Here is a 21,124-nt window from a genome sequence, read left to right as displayed (position 1 = left end):
CCATCAGTCACAGCAAATTGTCCAGGTCCTGAAGGACCAAAGCAGCCCAAGACCATTACAGCATCACCACATTTAACTGATGAAACAAAGTTCATTTTCTGAAATTCTATGGTACATTAATGCAAGATACAACAAGACACAAACCTTCCAAAAAGCTCAATTTCCTCTTGTTAGTCCATATTATGCTCAAAAAAATTGGGAGCTACCTTTTAGAACTACACACAAAATTAGGAAAATTTGTAAAGTCAAAAAGTTTTAAAGTCATATCGCACCAATTCAGTACAGTATTGTTTTCCTTTTTTGCACGTTTTCATGACTTACCTTCAAACAGACAGTGTTTAATCAATTTAGAAATAAAAAATAAGATCTTTTCCAAACTTTTGATGGAACATCTTCAACTATTCAATATTTCAGTATATTTTACACAACATGCTGTTCGTTTACTGAACAGCAAAATTTGCAGACATTTGAGCCATGCAAATTAAAAGGACGTCCACTTCTACGACTTTCTGTGAATCTTCCAGTGTCTCCGTTGCAACCTTCTGATGACATTCTGTGAGACTCTAACCTCAGTGGCCACTTCCCTTTGAGAACATCCTGTTTGAAGACCCGCATTGATGAGGTACTTTTCATCAATTACTGTGTTAAGCATCATCTTGGTTTCTTTGATGTCAAAATGTGAACCCTATGATTAATCTTTAAATCTTGAAATACCAATTCTGACTGAACCAATTAATTTGTGGAGTCAGGAATCAAACTGAAAAAGCTGCTGTTGGTCACAGCTTTTATCGAGACACTTACTTGTCAACATCGCAGACAACAACACAGAACCAGCCTCAGGTGCATGTACCGACGCAGATTCTTTATATACATTTTATACTTGCAATTATTTTTTTTGTTTAAATATGTTTACAGTATGTTTATAAATACAAATTAGTTTAAAAGTGCTTTAATAAGTTTGAATGTATGGGAGGGGTGACAATCAGCACATAGTATCGCTACAATGTCTAGCATATTTTCACCTATTCCGCATGGGACTGAAAGTATCCCCCACAATAAACAGGGTGAACCCCCTACCTGCAAATCTCTAATAAGCACACTCAAAGACTGAACAGAATATTTGTAGTAGTTGTGCCCTAACCTCTGTGGTGGAGAGCACAGTATCCTCATCAAGACTGAGCACAGCATCAGTGGGGATGGTGTCGTATGGCAGGAAGCGGCTGCTAATAACCTGGTGTGATGTGTAAGGCATAATCAGACCAAATGAGTAATATTCCATAGTAAGGATTGTATTAATGGGCACCTTTCTAAGCACTCAAACACAGTGTACAAAGCTTTTAAAAAAGGAACAATATGACAAATCTAAAACAAAGGTTAATAAAAAGTCACTGACTAATGATTCGCTTGGCTTTGGTGAGGGGAGGGTGGGTTCAGTTACCGTTTAGCCACGGTGTGAAAAGTGTAAATGGTTGACAAAGTCTATCATGTATTATGTATGTATACTGTTTGTGGTGTTGAGAATGGTTGAAGGTTGGTTAAAATTGATTATAAAAATGAAACTATGTCAAATTGTTTCTAAATTTGAGCTTACCACATTTAAGTACACGATTCCGATTATGATGCATGTGGTGTTTTCTACCAAAACTCCTAGTAACATTTTAATTGCAAACTACAGTAAAGTGTTCACAACTATGCATCAGAAAACTAACTTCAAACTTGAGATTGATAGTGATAAAAACAGACAGAAGGCACAGAATCTACATGGAACTCAGTTGAAAAAACATTTCTGGCTCTGCAAGCCAAGAAAATAGTAGCATGAATTCTATACTAACGACATTTTGTAGCTTCATCATAATTCAAAGGGGCCTTCAACTCTTTGCACGCAATGTAAACGTTGCAGTCATAACGACAAAGGACAGCAGGATTGGGATCTGGGTTTTTTACCTTCCTTTCACCCTCTATTACAATGACAGGAACTGAGGTGACAGGCCAGCGGTGCTTGGCGGGAAGGGATTTGTCACAGTTCCACACAAATATCACCTGTAAAGAGGAAAGATTTATCAAGCAATGACGCTTTATAGATGTACACAGTCCAGAAAATCCTTTTCTAGTGTAGCAATTGGGCAGAGATGTGCCCTGTGATTGGCTGGCAATAAGTTCGGGGTGTACCCAACCTCCTGTCTGAAGATAGCTGGGATAGGCTCCAGCACGCTCGTGACCCTTGTAAGGATAAGCGGCTCAGAAAAGGAACAATTCCATTATAAAGTAAATGATTATAAAATTAACTTTTGGTGCATGAGAGAGAAACTTAAACTGCACAGAAAATAGACAATTTGAAGATTATTCAGTAATACTGTACATAAACAAAATTCCTTGACATGGAATTTACAACAGCAATGATAGTAATTCATACATTAAACAACGTTTTGACAACCCTGCTAATTTTTGATAAATGTAAGGAAATTTAATTTGATTGCATTCAAAAACATGCGTGGTAGGTTCATTTTAGACTCCAAATTGCTGATAGATGTGAATGTGAGTGCAACTGGTTCTTTCTGTAATTGTGCCCCACGATTGGCTGGCGAACAGTTCAGAGTTAGCTGCGAGAGACTCTAGCAGTCCCCCGACCAACCCTAGTGAGGATGAGCAGTAGAGAAAATGGATGGATGTATGCCTAACCAGACCCGCATACAGTCAACTGGATATAATATACACAGACAAAATTAGCTTGTAATGTCATTGATAAACACCACTTCTCCACCAGAATCACAACTAGCCATATCCGTAGATACAATCAATGCTTGAAAGAAACCGTTAAAGCGGAAAGGCAAATGGCGATTTATGTTGCCATGACACAATGACATCTTCCGTTTGTTTGCCTCACCTGTGCACAGTACTGTGATTTGGCTACAGCTGCAAGCAGTTTCATGACTGGTTGGGACTGTGAGACCAGTGGGGTCACCAAATGAATGACAGCTGTAAACTTGGGATATGTCGTAATACCTGGTAAACGGCAAGCAGACAGTCAAATTGCAAGCACAGAATAGTGTGCGCGCCACTCTCGTTCTAGAATGCTACGAGTATAAATTTTTATTTTTTTTTAATTGCTTGCTTTATTACAGACCATTCTGACTTAACCTAGTAATAGCACTCATTAGTCTTGCCCATAAAAGACATGCTAGCGAATCGAATCCGGGAATTAGTAATATATATATATATATATATATATATATATATATATATATATATATATAATATTGGACAAGAAACAAAACACATGTAATAGGGCTGGCCGATTCCGTCAAGTTAAATTATTAAAAAAGTACAGTGCATATGTTGGATCCTCCCATTTAATGGCTGCTACACAGCTGTTCCAGTATTATGCAATGACTGAAAAGTCATTAATGTGATTTATAACATAGACAGAGTGCATCAATAATTTACTCACCAAGCTTAGCGTAGTAGAAAGGAAAGTCCCCAAGGTATGTTGAGTACTGGGGCAAGGCGAAAAGACCTCCGGGCAGACTGTTCCACATGAGGTTACTCCTCGAGGCGTGGTGGAGTACCCGGTCCTGGATTATCTGCAGAAACAGAGAACCGAGACAGACTATGAACACATCGGTTGTGTACCCAACACTCTGTTTACTGTTTGACGCAAAAAGGATTTTATATCAGAATTTCGTGTGAAGCGAATATGGCTTTGCATTGAGACACCAGGATGAAATCAGAGCCTCTGTCCCCATCACTTGAAATAAAACCATTCTACAGAATACAAATGATTTGTGCTGTCACATCATCTTATGCAATTAAAGATAAATGTATAATTACTCTTAAATTTCTTTTGTTTCCAGATACTGCTCTTGTTTCAAGATCTTATGCAACGTTTTCCATTCATAAATCAACCCTTTAAAAGAAACTAATTGTTCAAATCCAGCTCCAAGTAACGACTAATATTCATTATTCTTCATATTTAACAAAAATAAAATAAAATTAATGTGCAAGTTCGGTACCAAATGACTTCAATTATGGAAAGCTAATATAGGCCAAATTTTCCCTTGTGCATATTTCAGAAAAGGCACACAGCTGCGTGCATTTCTGTCTCATTTTCCCCTCACTCATCTGTCCTTTCTGCACTCTCAAACCAGACACGTTCCCTGGATGGAGCAATCCTAAAAGTGGGCGTTTCCGGTATAATATAGCACTGTGCGTATTCTCCCATGGACTTCACCCATTTTTGTTCTTCTGCACTCTAGAAGCTGTAGTAACTCTAGCACATACCCCGCCTCCTGCCCGTTGACAGCTGGGATAGGCTCGAGCACTCCCTGTGACCCTTGTGAGGATAAGCAGCTGAGAAAAATCGATGGATGGATATTACAGAGCAAACCAAGTTAGCAGGCTGGGAGCATCAATCATTCATCATCCTCATCAGAGAGCTTTGTGCCCTATATAAAATATTGGGCATTTTCTGTATCTTGGTTATGTATTGTAGAGAGTAAATTAATTTTTAGCTACCTTTAGATACCCATGTACATTAAAGTTTGGGATAATCCAACACCCCCCCAACCCCATCCCTTTAAAGAAAAACGCAGCTTTATTTTGTTTTTGTTTTTTTTTCAAACATGGGAGCTCGTTTCCTGTTAATGAATTGTATACATTATTTTGATCAAATATGTACACAAAATGTTTGTATTAGTGTACAGGTCTGCTCTGTTGAAGCGCACACCCTAATCCTGAAAACCCGTCATGCCTACAAGACATTCTTCAAATTGGAGGTGAACAACCTGGCTTTTGTAAAGGCCATCAAGTTGTTCAATCCTAAAATTATGGAATCTGTACATTTTTGTTGTAGCAGTATTTTTTCTACTCTTAAAAATTTTTCTTCTCCATCTCAGTCCAAGGATTTAGTAATTCCACCATGCAGCTAAGCCTGACCCTGCAAACCTTGTCCTTTAGCAGCCATTGAAGTTCAGGCAATTTGAACACAAGAGCAACATTAGACTGGTACTTAGAAAGATAATGACAAAAAACTCTGAAACACACAAAGGACAAGATTGATTGCTGAAGTACAGAATATGACAGCTGTTATAGACAAAATGAATTAACACCACAGTCAATATTAGTCATTACATATAGAAACACACATACAATTATCACAAATTTTGTGGATTTGTCAGTATTCATTTAAAAATATGTGTGGCTTGTATGCCACCACTCCTCAACATTAATTGATGGCCAATGTAAACACTACAGCACTAAATGATCCAACTACACGTTTGTATAGAGCTCATACCTCCATTGTGGTCAAAACAATTTTCTCCACAGAGTTGAAATAGGCCTCCCACAAGAATTGGGTGTGCTGTCTCAGGGAGAGAATTGTATCCGGGTGGATGGAGCGAACTGTTGAAGGAACCTGTGATACAAACAAAATGTCATAGGCTCAAAAACCTGTAATGTAAACATCATTATTCTGGCTATTTTTTCTTAAATAAAGATTACATTGCTGTGATAAACTACAAAGGCGTTTTGGCAAGCATGGAATACATTTTCCAAAAGTGCAAGTGACAAAAACCCTTGAAGCACACTGAATATGAAAGTTCAGAAGTGTGTATGTAAGTTTACCTGAAGAAGCAGCCTTTCATCACCAATCACAGCTGCAGTGTTCCAGTCAATGATCTCTGAGAAAGGCAGCTCCCAGCCATTACTGAGCATCACAGGAACACAACCTGCCTGTAATGGATGTACACAATACCAAAAGAAAACAATGTCTATTTATTTACAATGGAGACATTCATTCTTTATTGCATTGTCTCCAGTGATCTCTGACTTGTAAAAGGGGACACTATATGGAAAGTTGACCTTGCATGCAAATAGCTGGGTCTCTGGAGTGGCTAGGGTTGGCCATGGTTTGAATTTGAGCGATTCTGGTCCCGATTCCAATTTCTTATTTTGATTGAGGTTCCAAACGATTCTAGATTAATGTTTTTGGGGGCTGGGTCAAAAGAAGCTTGCATGGTTTAACTCATTTATCTTAATATTTATAAATGCTTCAGACTGTTCAAACTTCATTTAATTGACTAATTGGGAACAGGTGGGTGCCATGGTTAGGTAAGTATAAAGGGACCATCCCTGAATTGCTGTCATTCACAAGAAAAGATGGGGTGAGGTTCACCTCTTTGTGAACAAGTGCATGAGAAAATATACTGTTATACAATGTTACACGACATACTATTGCAAGGAATTTATGGATTTCAACATCTATGTTCCATTATATAAAATTTTTCGGAGAATCTGGAGAAATCACTGCATGTAAAAGACGAGGCTGAAAACCAACATTGAATGCCCGCGACCTTTGATTGCTCAGGTGGCACTTTATCAAAAACTGACAATGAGTAAAGGGTATTACCACTTGGGCAAATGAACACTTCAAAAAAAACAATGTCAGTAAAAATACTTCAGCGCTACATCTGTAAGTGCAACTTAAAATCAAGTATGCAAAGCAAAAGCCATTTATCAACAACACCCAGAAACACCGCAGACTTCTCTGGGGCTGAGCTCATCGAAGACAGACTGACGCGAACTGGAAAAGTATGCTGTGGTCTGATGAGACCACATTTCAAATTGTTTTGGGAAAAATTGTGGATGTCTATGTCCTCCGGCCTTAAGAGGAAAATAATCATCCAAACTGTTATGGACACAAAGTTAAAAAGGCAGTATCTGTGATGTTATGGGGCTGTGTTGGTGCCACATGCATGGGTAACTTACACATCTGTAAATTCACCATTAATGCTGAAAGGTACATTGAAGTTTTGAAGAAACATGCTGCCATCCAAGCAATGCCTTTTTCATGGACGCTCCTACTTATTTCAGTAAGACAATGCCAAACAACTTTCTCCATGTGTTACAATAGCAGAGCTTTGTAGTAAAACAGTGCATGTAATAGACTGGCCTGTGTGTAGTCCAGACCCGTCTCGCATTGAAAATGTGTGGCACATTACGAAGCATAAAATACGACAATGGAGACACCAGACAGTTGAACATCTGACGCTGCACATCAAGCAACAATGGGAAAAAATTCCACACACAAAGCTCCAACAATTAGCATCCTCAGTTTTCAAACATTTATTGAGTGCTGTTTAAAGAAAAGGTGATGCAATACAGTGGAGAACATGATCACCCGTCCCAGCTTTTTTTGGGCATGTGTTGCAGCCATAAAATTCCAAGTTAATTATTTGCTAAAAACAAAGTTGATCAGTTTAAACATTAAATAACTTGCTTTGTAGTGCATTCAATAAAATATAGGTTGAACATGGGTTGTTGGAGCCCAGAACAATAAAGCAAACAAGTGAGGCAAATGAAATTTTAATCTCAAGTTTGTATGTCAACATGCACTTGAGGAGAGTAAATACATGTTTTTCTGCATGAAGAAAATTTTGTTTAATTGTATTGTACTCTTCAGTCTTCCACATTATGTTAAAATTATAAAAATTCTGTGTGGCGCCCTGCAGAATTCCCCTCCCCCCAGAGCAACCACACCACTTACATTTTTTTTTAACAGCGTTAGCCTCTGAGAAGTGGCAAAAACAACATATATAAGCCATCTACAGTTTGAAAACCCTGCTGAATTGCTATGTTTTGTTAGAGAGACTCATTAACCTCAAGGGGTTAGAAGAATGCCAGAAATATAAATTGAGATTATTAATTACGTTTGTGTCACTGACCTGCAATGCCTCTAAAAAGCGAAAAGAACCCAACCGACGTCCTCGAGGAACAAGACAGAAAGTGGAGTTGTAGAGCATCTCTCTGTAGTCATACCTGCAAGATGTTTGAAGGAGAGACACCTCTGAGAATAAAGACTAAAAGTCAAAATATCACATTACTACTCTTGACATCAAACACTTGTTGCACTTGCCTGTTCTGCACTACCACACCAAAAAAAAGCCCGTTTTTTTTTTTTCAAACAATATTGTATATTACGCATTGATGACATACTTTTAGTATAACCACCACATTTTGATCATGACTGCTCTTTTCTTTTGCTACACCCCTTTTTTATGAAAACATTTTTACCTGTACATTTCAATATCTCCACTTTCATTGTTACTCCACGCCCATCCAATTTGAGCCTTAGTCAGAGTTTTCTTAGACTAAGTAGCTGCTTGGAATTCCTTTAGTGTCTGTAGATTTTGTTTTAGTCAGGATGGTCTTTTAACTTTTTTAAAAACTTGTATTGTATATTATGATTAAAATATGCAAATGACATTTGCATCAATAAGATGTAGAGTAATTATATGTAAGATGACTGAGCATTTAGGCTTAAAGGACATTGCCTCAACGGGAGATTACCAGATACAAATGATATAATGCCATCTACAGCCATTAATACAAAAAAAAAAAAAAATCGATTAATACTATGGTACAGACTAGGTTAATTGTACCAAAAGTTACATAGGACGCTCTGATCTTTGAATCCCTGATGAAGCAAAGATCATCTTGCCTCCATTATCAAAATGGTGGTTCATTATTAGTCAATTGGACCATCATGTGCAATGTGGCAAGCAGAAAGCACTATACAGTATCTCTCTCTCTGCTGGGGGCTGAAGAGACATGTTTTACAAAGAAATATATAAAAAAAGACACACAAAAACGCTTATGAAATAAACTTTGTGTTAAGTGGACCATGGTACATAAAGAGCAAGCCTTAATTCTTCTTTTCCTTTTGGCTTGTCCCATTAGGCGTCGCCACAGCGCGTCATTTCAGATGAACGCATATTTGTTTGGCAGAGTTTTACGCCGGATCCTCTTCCTAATGCAACCCCTCTGCATTTTAGCCAGGGAGAGAAGCTTACAGCACCTGGTATTCTCAGGCGGTCTCCCATTCAAGTACTAACCAGGGCAAAACCTGTTTAGCTTCCGAGATTTGACAAGATCGGGTGTTCTTAGAGTAGCATGGCCGTAAACCAGGAGCAAGCCTTAGTTACAAATGTATATTAGTGATTCACCCAAATTTCAGCTACCAAAATGTTTCAGGCAAAAACAGCCCAAAGTTAAATTTGTGTTTAGGATAAAAAGACTTTGTCAACGAAATAAACTGGCCGTTATAACATGCTATTTATCATTCACCTTCATGTGACTAAAGCAGCTCAATCATGAAACATTATCTCCACAGCATTCTACGTGCAGCAACGATTTTTGCTATATGCGTGTCAAGTGATGCGGCCCAATGCATTGGTCATGTAATGCAATGTGGGCACTGTCAGCCATGCGAGAGTATAAAGAGGCCTTAAGGGGTAGAACTAAGACTAGCCCTTGAAGTCACCATGAAAGAAGGGAAAAACCAGGGTACAATGTCCTGATCTGTATTTTCCACATGACAAGCTGCTACTCTTTTCAGGCGCTGTGACCCCTACAACATATTTAATTATGAGGGTAAAATTGATCTTTTTTGTTGTTGTTGTTGCAAGCAGCTATGAGTTTAAAATTACAACAAAAACTTGTTTGAACAAGATGGTTCGTAAAGCAAGGCCACTCCCTACAATGTACTTGGGTTTGGGCATGCGCAGATGCTTCCAATGTGGAGAAGTAGACTTTACTTTCAGTGTGCGTAGAAGAAAAATAATGTACCTCAATTGTGAATACAAAAACAAGAATCAACCTCAATTGCCCATTGAAGAAGATGGAGCTACGTTTAGCCTGTGTAGAAGACGGCGCTAGTTTTTGGTGCCCTCAAAGCAGGAGGTTGCACAACATACACAAATGATTTTTTGTTTTGTTTTATTAATTTAAAATCTTTCACAAAAATTGGCCACATGCTCAGGCCTTCCAGTGGATTTTAAAGGCGTGGAGCAGTGTGAAAAAAGTCTAACGGATTCAAAGGCTGGAATGCTACGTGAAGAAAACAGAATAACTTCATTGGTGACTCAAGATGAAAATGACATTGAGAGCGACTGCGTGACTGAAATTATGTGTGAGACTTTCTGAAGCTGTTCAACTCCAATACGTTAATGGTTTCAGTGAACAGGAGAAGGATGAATAAAACCAATGATTTTTGTTATGTTTGAGCCGTTTTACTGCTGTTACAAATACTGTTTGGAAACAATTTAGGTAAATAAACATTATGTAACTTCACAACATAGCAGTGTGTATGGTAAACAGTATATACATAATGACAGTTCTGTAGGTATCAAGAAGGGGCAAAGATGATTACCATACAATTACCAGAAAGCACATAGGAAATAAACCCTCCTCATTGCATTCGTGACACAGAGATTATATGGTGGCATCCCTACTAATGGTAGCTGGGAAGCAGGTCAGGAAAAGTACCTTATCTGAAAGCCTTAAAAAAATGCAGCAACAAGATATTTTTCACAGCTAAAAAAAATAGGAGAGCTCATCACTAAAAACAGTGTAACATTTATTACAAATGTCTCTGTAAACAGCCATTGGTGGCAAAAAAGTGTTTGTAATTAAGATTACAATGATAATTATTTGCAATATACTTATGTATACGTTAAACGGAAATTCACACATGATTGAACTCCAAAATTGCAGGGTATGATATTATGCCTTCTTGAGTTGTGGCCCCGTTCAAAATATATTAGTAAAATTGCTTTCATGGAGGTGACTCTGTACTAACCTCAGTATAATCCAGTCATTACTATTGCACAAACTAATAACACTTAAAAGAATAAATCAATTGCAATTTTATGAAAACATTTACTTAGACAATAGTTTAGCCTACCTCTTGATGTTTTGCAGTGCACACTATGCATAATTCTTGGTGGGCCGATCACGGTTTTATGCTGCCTGTAGGTATCACACAGTGAGAGAACGGTGGGTACGGATATTATTGAAACCCCTTTCACCTCACTTTCCACTCTTTTTTTTATATTGCAGCCATTTGGTAAAGTCATTTAAGTCATTTTTTCCCTCATTTATACACACAGCAACCCTTAGAAAAAAACTGAAATTCCTAAAGATTAAAAAAGTATTACTTAAAAGTATTCAGACCTCAGTATTTAGTGTACTCTCACTATACTGAGATTACTTGCGAGTAAACATAGGCTTTTGCGCTAATACAGCCATGAGTATTTTTGGGAATGATGAAACAAGTTTTTTCACACCTAGATTTGGGTGTCACTCCGTCTTGCAGATTCCCTCCAGTTTTGCCAGTTTGGATGGCAAACGTTGGTGGACAGCCATTTGCAAATCTCTCCAGAGATGCTCAATTGGGTTAAATGGGAGGGCCACGGCTGGGCCATTCAAGAACAGTCATGGAGTTGTTCTGAAGCCACTCAATTATTTCACTTGTGTGCTTCAGGTCATTGTCTTGTTGGAAGGTAAACCTTTGGCTCAGTCTGAGGACAAAGGTGGTGCTTTTCATCTAGGATAGCCCTGTACTTAAAATTGAACTTAAAATTAAGTTCTGTAGCTCTATAAACATGGAACGTACCAAAAATGATTTAATCCTCTTTAATCAGAAAAAAAAGTAGATTTCTACCTTGTACCATTTTTTTAGGAAACAGGAGTTGAACATTGATAAGATTCTAGAAAATACTCGTTTCCAAGATAAACTGAGGAAAGAGCTGTTGGTGAAAGAATGCATTTAGAACAGAACTTTCACGTTGATGCTTTTTTTTTTTTGCTTTTGTGATACATCAAATATCAAAACAATGCTCTCCTACTGTATAACAACACAAAAAAAGGTAATTTAATTGCAAAAAAAATTATTGCTATTGCAGAATAACACTGCACTGATTCATGAAATTGCATGACCTTTGAGTATGTGTGCTCACATTTACCCTATGTAGGAATAATTGTGATCATAATTATTATACATCTGCTTCCAATAAAGAAATGCTTTGCTCTGCTCTAGATAACGTGGCAGCCTCCTAGCAGGAGATAGCAAGAACAAAAATATCTAATCATCAGAACTGTTAGAACTGCTGCCTGTTAAAGAAATGATGACCACACATGTATTCAGCAATCTTCCACACATGCACACGCACATGAACAAACATGTACACCTTATTTCAAACTGTTTTGCTTGTCGTCTCCTTTTTGTAACATCCATGTAAATAAGGGGCGTCTTAAAACTAAATAAATAGAGGTGCTGAGGAGAAGATAATCAGAGAGTGCAGTGGTGAATTGTACGAGACAGTTCCTCTCCTCTCTCCTCGCGAGACTTGAACTGGTGTCTTTGCTTCCTTTTTTGTCCTCTTTAATGAATGTCTGATTGGTGAACCTGACACCCAACCAAAAGTCCTTTTTTATGTGGTAAATTTGAACGCAATTTCCAGCCATCAATAGCCCCAGTTGATGCAGCTGCTCAATGAACCTTCAGTAAATGATAAAAAATAATTTTAAAAAATAGCATGAAAAGAAATACTGCTGCCGTGAGAAATTGAGACATTTTTTTTCCACGCCCAGTATATATATAGGACTTGGGGGACGACTTGTCCTCCGCTAGATCGTCGTCCTTGATGCCTCGTTACCGCACTCCTGTTTGCCTGAATTGTGCTCTCCGTGTACCGACCCATGCCTGTCCACTGACCACCCTTGTAAGCCTGCCGTACTATTACTTCTGCCTGGTTTGGACTGCCTACCTGAACACTGACCTTGGACTGAATAAAGGTTTCCTCTGCACCGTCTGCGTGTCTCTGGAGTCGTGCATTTGGGTCCGCCCTCGTGCCCCGTTCATGACAGAACAATCCAGCTATAACATGGACCCAGCCAACTCAAAGGCTATCCGTCGCTCCCTGCAAGTCCAGGGCAGACGCCTGGTGGAGCAGGAGGCTGCTCTCCAGGTAACCAACAAGAGGCTCCATGAGCTCTGCACCCGGCTGGAGCTGTGGCTAACCTACCAGGCTAGCGTGGTTGCCACGCCAACGGTGGCCACTCCACCAGTACCACCGGTTCCGCCCGCACCATTCTCCATGGAGCTCCCCTTTAGCAGCGTTACCCCGCTCTCCCGACCGGAACGATTCTCAGGTGACTCGGGGAACGTCAAGCCTTTCCTCGCTCAGTGCGATCTCCATTTTGAACTGCAGGAGTCCGCCTTTCCCACAGACCGCTCCAGGATCGCGTTTGTCATTTCCCACATGACTGGAAGGGCGGAGGCATGGGCCACGGCTGAATGGAGTCGTAACTCAGTAACTTGTTGTTCTTGGACGTCATTCATCTGCGCACTCACCCAGGTGTTCCAGTATGCGGCGCCGGAGTGTAAAGCGGCGGCCTCCCTCTTGACGCTTCGCCAGGGTCGTCGTCGCGTCTCGGACTACGTGATCGAGTTCCGGATCTGCGCCGCAGAGAGTCAATGGAACGAGGACGCCCTGCATGACGCCTTTTTCCAGGGGCTTTCCTCCCAAATCCGGGGTCTCCTCATCGCTGTAGATCTTCCTCCTTCGCTGGACGCACTCATCGCGTTGGCCCTCAAGGTTGACCAGCGACTAGTAATGGAGGATCAACTAGCCGTGATGACTGAGGGAGAGAGGGAGGAGTCCAGTCTGGCTGCTGCTGGAGGGTCTCGACGGGCCAGGGGAGGAGCGTCTGCGCCGGCGACGGGAGAGTCGCTGTTTTTACTGCAGGCGTTTGGGACACTTGATCGCCCGCTGCCCGATTCGACCAAAGCACTCCAACATCAGGATCTCTACTCCGGTGAGTGTGCGGTATACTGCGGCGGACTCAGGGAGGTCCCTTCTTCACCTCACCTTGGGAACGAACTCCTGTTCATGCACTGACTGCTTTCATAGATTCCGGGTCGGACGCAAACCTGATAAATCCCCGCGTGGTCGAGGAGCTGGGGGCAGCATCTTTCCCCACGCAACGGCTTCGTCACGCCTATGCCGCCAACGGCAAGTTCCTTTGTCGGGTTACACATCGTACTCAGACGCTACGTATGAGCTTTCCGGACGCTCACTTGGAGCGTATTAGCTTTCATGTCTTCAACGCACGTAGTAGCGACATCATCCTGGGCAGCCCGTGGCTCAAAGAACATAACCCGCACATAGATTGGGCCACGGGTCAGATCAAGACTTGGGGAGAGGACTGTTGCAGTTGCTGTTTCGCTGTCCAGGAAAACAGGGGTATTCAAGTTGCGCCGGTTCGGCTAACAGAACCTAGTACCGCCCCGGAGCTGACCGCGGTGCCCTCCTACTACCATGACCTCCGGGAGGTCTTCTCTGAATCTAAGGCAAAGTCTCTGCCGCCACATCGGTCATACGACTGCGCAATTGAACTGCTGCCAGGCACCTCTCCTCCCAGAGGGAAACTGTTCTCGTTAACAGGACCAGAGCATCAAGCCATGAGGGACTACATCGAGGACTCGCTGGCAGCCAGACTCATTCGCCCCTCATCCTCACCAGTCGGTGCGGGTTTTTTTTTTTTGCCAAGAAGAAAGACTCCACGCTGCGACCCTGCGTCGACTACCGAGGACTGAACGACATCACAGTCAAGAACCGGTACCCCTTGCTGCTGATCGCTACAGGATTTAAACTCCTTCAGGGTGCCCGGATTTTCACCAAGCTCGACTTGCGCAGCGCTTACCATCTGGTGCGGATTCGGGAAGGAGATGAGTGGAAGACGGCGTTCAACACCCCCACAGAGCACTATGAGTATCTTGTGATGACTTTTGGACTGACAAACGCCCCGGCCATCTTTCAAAACTTCATTCATGACACTCTTAGGGAATTTCTGAACAAGAACGTATTTGTGTATCTCGATGATATTCTAATCTTTTCATCAGATCTGAACTCTCACATCCAACAGGTCAGGGAGGTGCTCCGGCATCTGTTGCAGCACCAGCTGTTCGTAAATTTGGACAAGTGTGATTTCCACCGAGTGTCCGTGTCCTTCCTGGGTTTCGTCCTGGCAGAGGGGGAGATACGTATGGATCCTGGGAAGGTCGACGCGGTGCTGCGTTGGCCTACCCCCGCCAGCAGGAAGGACGTACAGAGGTTCTTAGGATTTGCGAATTTCTACAGGAAGTTCATAAGGAACTTCAGCTCCGTGGCCGCTCATCGGCACGCGCTCACCTCGCCACGCAACGTCTTTGTGTGGTCCAGGACCTGCCAGGTGGCCTTTAACAGGCTTAAGGCAAGTTTCACCACTGCACCCGTTCTCATTGTTCCGGACCCAGATCGCCAGTTTATGGTGGAGGTTGACGCATCTAATTCGGGAATCGGAGCCATCTTGTCTCAGAGAGTCCCAAGGACGGAAGGATCCACCCGTGCGTGTTCCTGTCTAGGAAGCTGACCCTGGCAGAGAGGAACTATGACGTAGGAGATCGAGAACTGCTGGCGGTCAAGACGGCGTTGGAGGAGTGGCGGGACTGGCTAGAGGGCTCGCAGGTTCCGTTCGTGGTCTTCACTGACCACAAGAACCTAGAGTACCTGAAGACCGCGAAGCGGCTGAACGCCCGCCAGGCCAGGTGGGCCCTGTTCTTCACCCGCTTCCACTTTACTCTGTCCTTCCGCCCAGGCTCCAAGAACGGCAAGCCGGATGTACTCTCGCGGATCCACGAGGGGGAGCGCACGGAATCAGAGGCCGCTCCTATCCTGCCAGAGGCGTGCTTCGTGTCCGGCTTCACCTGGGCGGTCGAATCGCGGGTGAAGGAGGGGGAGACACCGCCGCCCGCGGATTGTCCGTCGGGCCGCCTTTTCATCATTCCATCTCTGCGGGGAGACGTCGTCAACTGGGCCCATACCAACAAGACGCTCTGCCACCCGGATATGGCAAAAACACGTTCAGTGGTCGAACAAAGGTTCTGGTAGCCCAACCTCAGCAAGGACGTAAGGGAGTTCGTCAACGCCTGCCCGGTGTGTGCGACCAATAAAACTTCCCGCCTACGGCCTGTTGGTGAGTTGCGACCCCTGTCTACCCCCTTTCGTCCGTGGTCACACATCGCGCTGGACTTTGTCACCGGGCTGCCGCCCTCCCAAGGGAACAAAGTGGTGCTGTCTGTAGTGGACCGTTTCTCCAAGATGGTCCACTTCGTGCCGCTTCCGAAGATCCCGTCGGCCAAGCAGACAGCCCAGCTGGTGTTAGACGAGGTTGTCCGTTACCACGGGCTACCCCAGGACATCGTTTCGGACAGGGGTCCGCAATTCAGCGCCCGCTTCTGGAAGGAGTTCTGCAACCTCATCGGCGGTTCAGCTAGTCTGACATCGGGTCATCACCCGGAGTCTAATGGCCAGACTGAGAGGATAAATCAGGAGTTGGAGACCGGTCTTCGATGTCTGGCATCCAGGGATCAGAGCACGTGGAGCCAGCACATCAAGTGGGTGGAGTATGCCCACAATTCTCTACCCTCCCCCTCAACAGGTATGGCTCCACTCCATGTCGTGCATGGCTATCCTCCGTCCCAGTTTCCTCTACTGGCCACAGACTCGTGCCCCGTACATGACAGTTCTTACCTCTTTCCAAACTTCCTAGGAGCTCAGGGAATGATGGTTGGTACTTTTAGATGATCAGATGGACAATAGTCGCTTGTAGAATCCGGTTCAAATCAATCAAATCTAAAGCATCTCCACAAGGTGCTCGAACCAGTAAATAAAAAAAAAATACATTAAAGATGTTTTTTTTTTATTTACTGGTATGTATAAGTAACTCAGATAAGGATATTTACAATCAAGGCACAGTTATAACTAAAATAACTTATAAATACATAAAGTGTATTTTTCAGTCTTATTCCCCATCTCCAGGCATTGGTAAGATTATTACCAATTTGTACTCCACTGTTGCTCAGAGAACTAAGAAAAAAACTGAAGGACACACTTAGGTGTCAATAGTAAATCAGGAAACAATTGTTGCGGCGCCAGGTGGGACGGGTAGGCCACCTGTCCTTTCTCTCGCACGCAACTGAAACGTATAATAGAGAGATGCAGAGTATAAACAGGTAGAGTCTGCTGCGGGTTTCGTACGGACGCCCAGCTGGTTGACAAGCGGACCTCTACCTGGGTGAACGGCTCTCCACCTTCTCGGCATAGGTAAGGGGCTCATATGATTGATTTCACGCAATGTCAACTGTGTTTTGAGAACTTGCATTTGGTCGAAATAAATATGCCTGTTATTGAGGCTAAATAGCATTTGGGAACGTTGGTCTTTTGTTGAGTGTCGTCTTTGTCTGCTGAGCGCCGACCAGCACCGATCCTTTCAATAAAACAGCCGCATTCAGCAAATATTATTTTAAGATCGTAATTCTCCCTTTTTGACAACCACCAACCCCGGTGCAATTCCACTAACTTTAGATCATGGTCTAGCCTTCACATAAAAAGAGAATTTTTAAGACAGGTATCAACCATGTAAAACTCAAGTAGCACACACAGGATTATCATCATGAGCTGCCAATGCTCTCAGAAAGCTGGTTGGCACCCTCATCTCAAATCATGTCCAAATGTGTGTGGCACGTTTGTGGTTGTTGGGAATTTTATTTGATCACCCAAGTCACTCCATAGCCAGCTAAATTTTTGCTGATACCATTTTGATGCTGCCAAGTGCAGTTACACAACACGGGCTTGGCAAAGTACTTTGGAGAAGACAATGGGGACAATCAAAGTGAATATACATAAACATAAATTTGTCTGTTTTGCCCAAAATAACATTCGGAATAATTTTCATTGAAATAGAAATTCAATAATTTGTGAGATTTAGAAAAAATACGTACAGTGGCACATGCAAGAGTCTAGAAACCTTGAGAGATTTCACATCTGACGACCTGGCAGGTCCACCGTGCAGCAATGACAAGATTAAAAACCCACAAGATTTCGTCAGCCATGGTTTTTGAGTGAAGCTTAATTCTGCATGTAGCAATCATATTTATGTACAAAGGGGATGGTGGAAAAGCCTCAGTCAGACAGAACAAGCAATTTGTGTTTGAGAGGACTAAACTTGACCAAAAATGTGTTTTTCAGTGTACTTGCAAAGGTGAAGAAACAAACACTTACTATTTAAAAAAATAGCATATTCCAGACTCAAGAGACTTGTTTTCTTTAGACCTCGTGCACGTGACGTCACCATTTTCACTGTGCCATATTGCTGGTCAAACAGAGCGGCTCGACACTGTGGGAGACATTGAACCGGAGGAGAATATTTACAATACCCGAGACCTGTTGTGCTGGTGGTTGTCACAAAAGACAAGATAGATATTCAAAAAGACCATTGTATAGCATACCAGCTGAAAAGATGAGAAAAGATCGATGGATTTCGGCAATTAAACGTGATGCCTGGTGCCCAACCATATACACACCCCTGTGTAGGATTCACTTCTTTTCAGGTAAAAATTATTCTTAATCTCAAATTACCAATTAGTACCTTTAATGCCAAATTGACTCATTTGAGAACAATGCGCATTTAAACAAAGAAAATAAACAGTCTGTCACAAAAAATGTTCACGGAGGTTTACGTGTGGTAGTGATACGCTTCCGTGTACGGAGGAGCCGTCTCCGTCCTCTTATTTTTTTCCCCAATCATAGTGAATGAATGCGAGTTTGTGTAAATCATTAAATATTGGTATTTGTGTTGAAAAAAAATCTGAGTGGGCCCATCACTATGTGGGATTTATATCTGAGTGAGAACAGATCCAGCAACAAAGTATTTGTATGTGTCCAGACTTTTATACGCTTTCAAACTTTGCTGTGTAAATTTTGACGACTTGCTCACCAGATACATGTGTATATCCAGTTGTCCAAGACAAACGTAAGCGGGCTAACAGTCCACTTTCTTATCAGCGAAAATATTGTCTTCGGCATAAAATATGGGTTCTCGATGCAAAGTGTCTTCATTTATTATCACCTTCTAAATGTTCAAGGGTATCGGACAAAAATCTGGGCATCGTGCAATAAAATATATTTTCGTTTCGTCTCAATGGAGTTAGCATTTAACAATGCTTTGTTTGACCGACAATATGTCATGTGATTACTGTGACGTAGGTGCATGAGTTCTATTCCCGAGTTCACACTGCCCATCTTTCTATCGCTCTCTCGCCATATATATATATATATATATATACATATATGATGATCAATTAATTTAAAAAATTATAACTGATCCGATCACAAAGTGGAGCAATGATTCCATCTAAATGACCGGTTCATCCATCCATTTTTTTTGCCGCTTATCCTTATGAGGGTCGTGGGGAGTGCTGGAGCCTATCCCAGCTGTCAACGAGCAGGAGGCGGCATACACCCTGAACTGGTTGCCATTTAATTGCAAGGCACAGAGACAATCATCAGCACTCACAATCACACCTATGGGCAATTTAGAGTGTCCAGTTAATGTTGCATGTTTTTGGAATGTGGGAGGAAACCGGAGTGCCCAGAGGAAACCCACGCAGGCATGGGGAGAACGTGCAAACTCCACACAGGCCGGTCCGGGATTGAACCCGGGACCTCAGAACTGTGAGGCCAACGCTTTCATGACCTGTTCATTTACTGTATATACCTTTGTACTTAATTGCTCAAAAAAAAAAAAAAAAATACACACACACACGGACACACACAGTATAATGCATCTTTGCATCTTTTAGTGACAGACAGAACAAATCTTCTATAGATGGCAGTAAGTACATTAAGCAATTTATGTATCTGCTTTTTGTCACATTTGGTTTGTTGGTGTGCCGGAAAATTTTTGAACTCTGAATTATTTGCCTTGGGTCAAAATGTTGGAATTTGTTGCTCTCGTTAGGTCATCTGTTCAAGAGAATGGCAGCATGTTTACAACAACCACGAGTGGTAGCATTAGCTTGCTGGGGTACATAACGTTTTGATAGCTTGCGAGCTGTATCGCATTAAAAGGACATGAAAATACCTCAAGCAAGACTTATTTATACATAGTCTTCTCTTTTCCTGAGCACTGGCGACCACGAACATGTTTTTCCCCCCCATTTCCACTTGTGTTGAGATCCCCACAGTAACGAGTTCATTCACATTTGAGTGGACAAAATAAAGCCCAGTCATTGTAAAATAAATGGATGCGGTGGTATCAGAATACACAATATTGCAGTAGTCAGATATAGTGCAATCGTTAAACAGCAAATCTGTCTGTAGCGTAATCCACGCATTATTATGCCATGTCGTAGGCACCTTGTCGATCCTATTCCTATTTTTTTGTTACTTTATTGGCCTTTTAATATTTACATTTGTTATGTGTGTATTTTTATTTCATTATTTTCCTTTCATACTTTTATGTTACCATGATGGGGTTCTTTTGTGATGTGGAATTCTGGATTGTTCCGAGGTGTGCCTATATAAGAAGACTTGAGAAGGACCATCAACAGAGCTTCTTACCACCACTCTTTGGACAAGTAGACAAGTACACGCCACACTAAATTCTGCCTTTCATTCTTGGACATTTCTGGACATTTGTTGACTTGGAATATTCGTTGGAAAGAACATTTGCCTAGTTGTTCAGCTCTGGTGACTATTCATAGCTAGGCTCAACTACTCAGTCTGTGAACTTCTATTCTGTGTTGTTTTGTTATTTTTGTGTTGTGTTCTTGTGTGTGTGATTAAATTGTCTGAAACCCAATACAACTGCTTTGTCATATTTTGCTGGTTTGAACTTGGGGATTTTAGTCTAAATTCACACGTAACAAAATTGGGGGCTCCTCCGGGATCAAATTCATTTGACATTTGAGACATCTGTTTAAAAGCGCAATATTTTTTTTTTGCTGCATATTTGCAACTTAACTGTGAAACCAGCAAAATGGAGTTTAGACTTGAACACTTTATTAGGTCCCCTACCCCTAAATGAGTCTGTGATTTACACAAGTCTGAGCTTCTGCAACTTGCTAGTCATTTCCGACTTGATGCCAAACCTGCTATGAGAAAATCCCAAATTATGAAAATTGTTCTGAGTCATTACATTGATGAAGATTTTTGTTCCTGACGTTTTGGCCTTGGTAAAAGAAGAACCCTACAGACGTTTTGGAATTAAAGTAACTGGAATTACAACTTCAGATTGAAAAAGAGAGACAAAGGAGGGACATAGAACTTAAAAAATTAGAATGTGACAAAGAGATTGAATTTAAGAAACTTGAAAGGTCCTATGTTTCGGTCGGTTCTTCATGTTTTGATATTACACTGTATGCCATAATGGCCCCTCCTTTCAATGAAAAAGAAGTTGATAAATT

At 41.7% G+C, this 21,124-nt stretch overlaps 1 protein-coding gene and 1 pseudogene across 2 annotated transcripts in view; both read right to left on the bottom strand.

The window, feature by feature from the left end:
- Nucleotides 1-21,124, bottom strand: part of LOC133500493 (exostosin-1a-like) — a 33,253-nt gene that overhangs the window by 3,762 nt on the left and 8,367 nt on the right. For both annotated transcript variants that reach the window (XM_061819228.1, XM_061819227.1), the window contains exons 2-8: nt 7,719-7,812; nt 5,620-5,727; nt 5,291-5,410; nt 3,449-3,581; nt 2,885-3,003; nt 1,945-2,040; nt 1,142-1,231 (exon numbers count right to left, since the gene is read on the bottom strand). In XM_061819228.1, coding sequence (XP_061675212.1) covers nt 1,142-1,231; nt 1,945-2,040; nt 2,885-3,003; nt 3,449-3,581; nt 5,291-5,410; nt 5,620-5,727; nt 7,719-7,812 — 760 coding nt within the window. The remainder of the gene's footprint in view (nt 1-1,141; nt 1,232-1,944; nt 2,041-2,884; nt 3,004-3,448; nt 3,582-5,290; nt 5,411-5,619; nt 5,728-7,718; nt 7,813-21,124) is intronic.
- LOC133501563 (5S ribosomal RNA) lies at nt 8,840-8,958 on the bottom strand (annotated as a pseudogene).

The sequence above is a fragment of the Syngnathoides biaculeatus genome, chromosome 5 (assembly GCF_019802595.1).
Source record: "Syngnathoides biaculeatus isolate LvHL_M chromosome 5, ASM1980259v1, whole genome shotgun sequence".
Classification (NCBI taxonomy): domain Eukaryota; kingdom Metazoa; phylum Chordata; class Actinopteri; order Syngnathiformes; family Syngnathidae; genus Syngnathoides; species Syngnathoides biaculeatus.
This window is presented reverse-complemented; position numbering and strand designations above follow the sequence as displayed.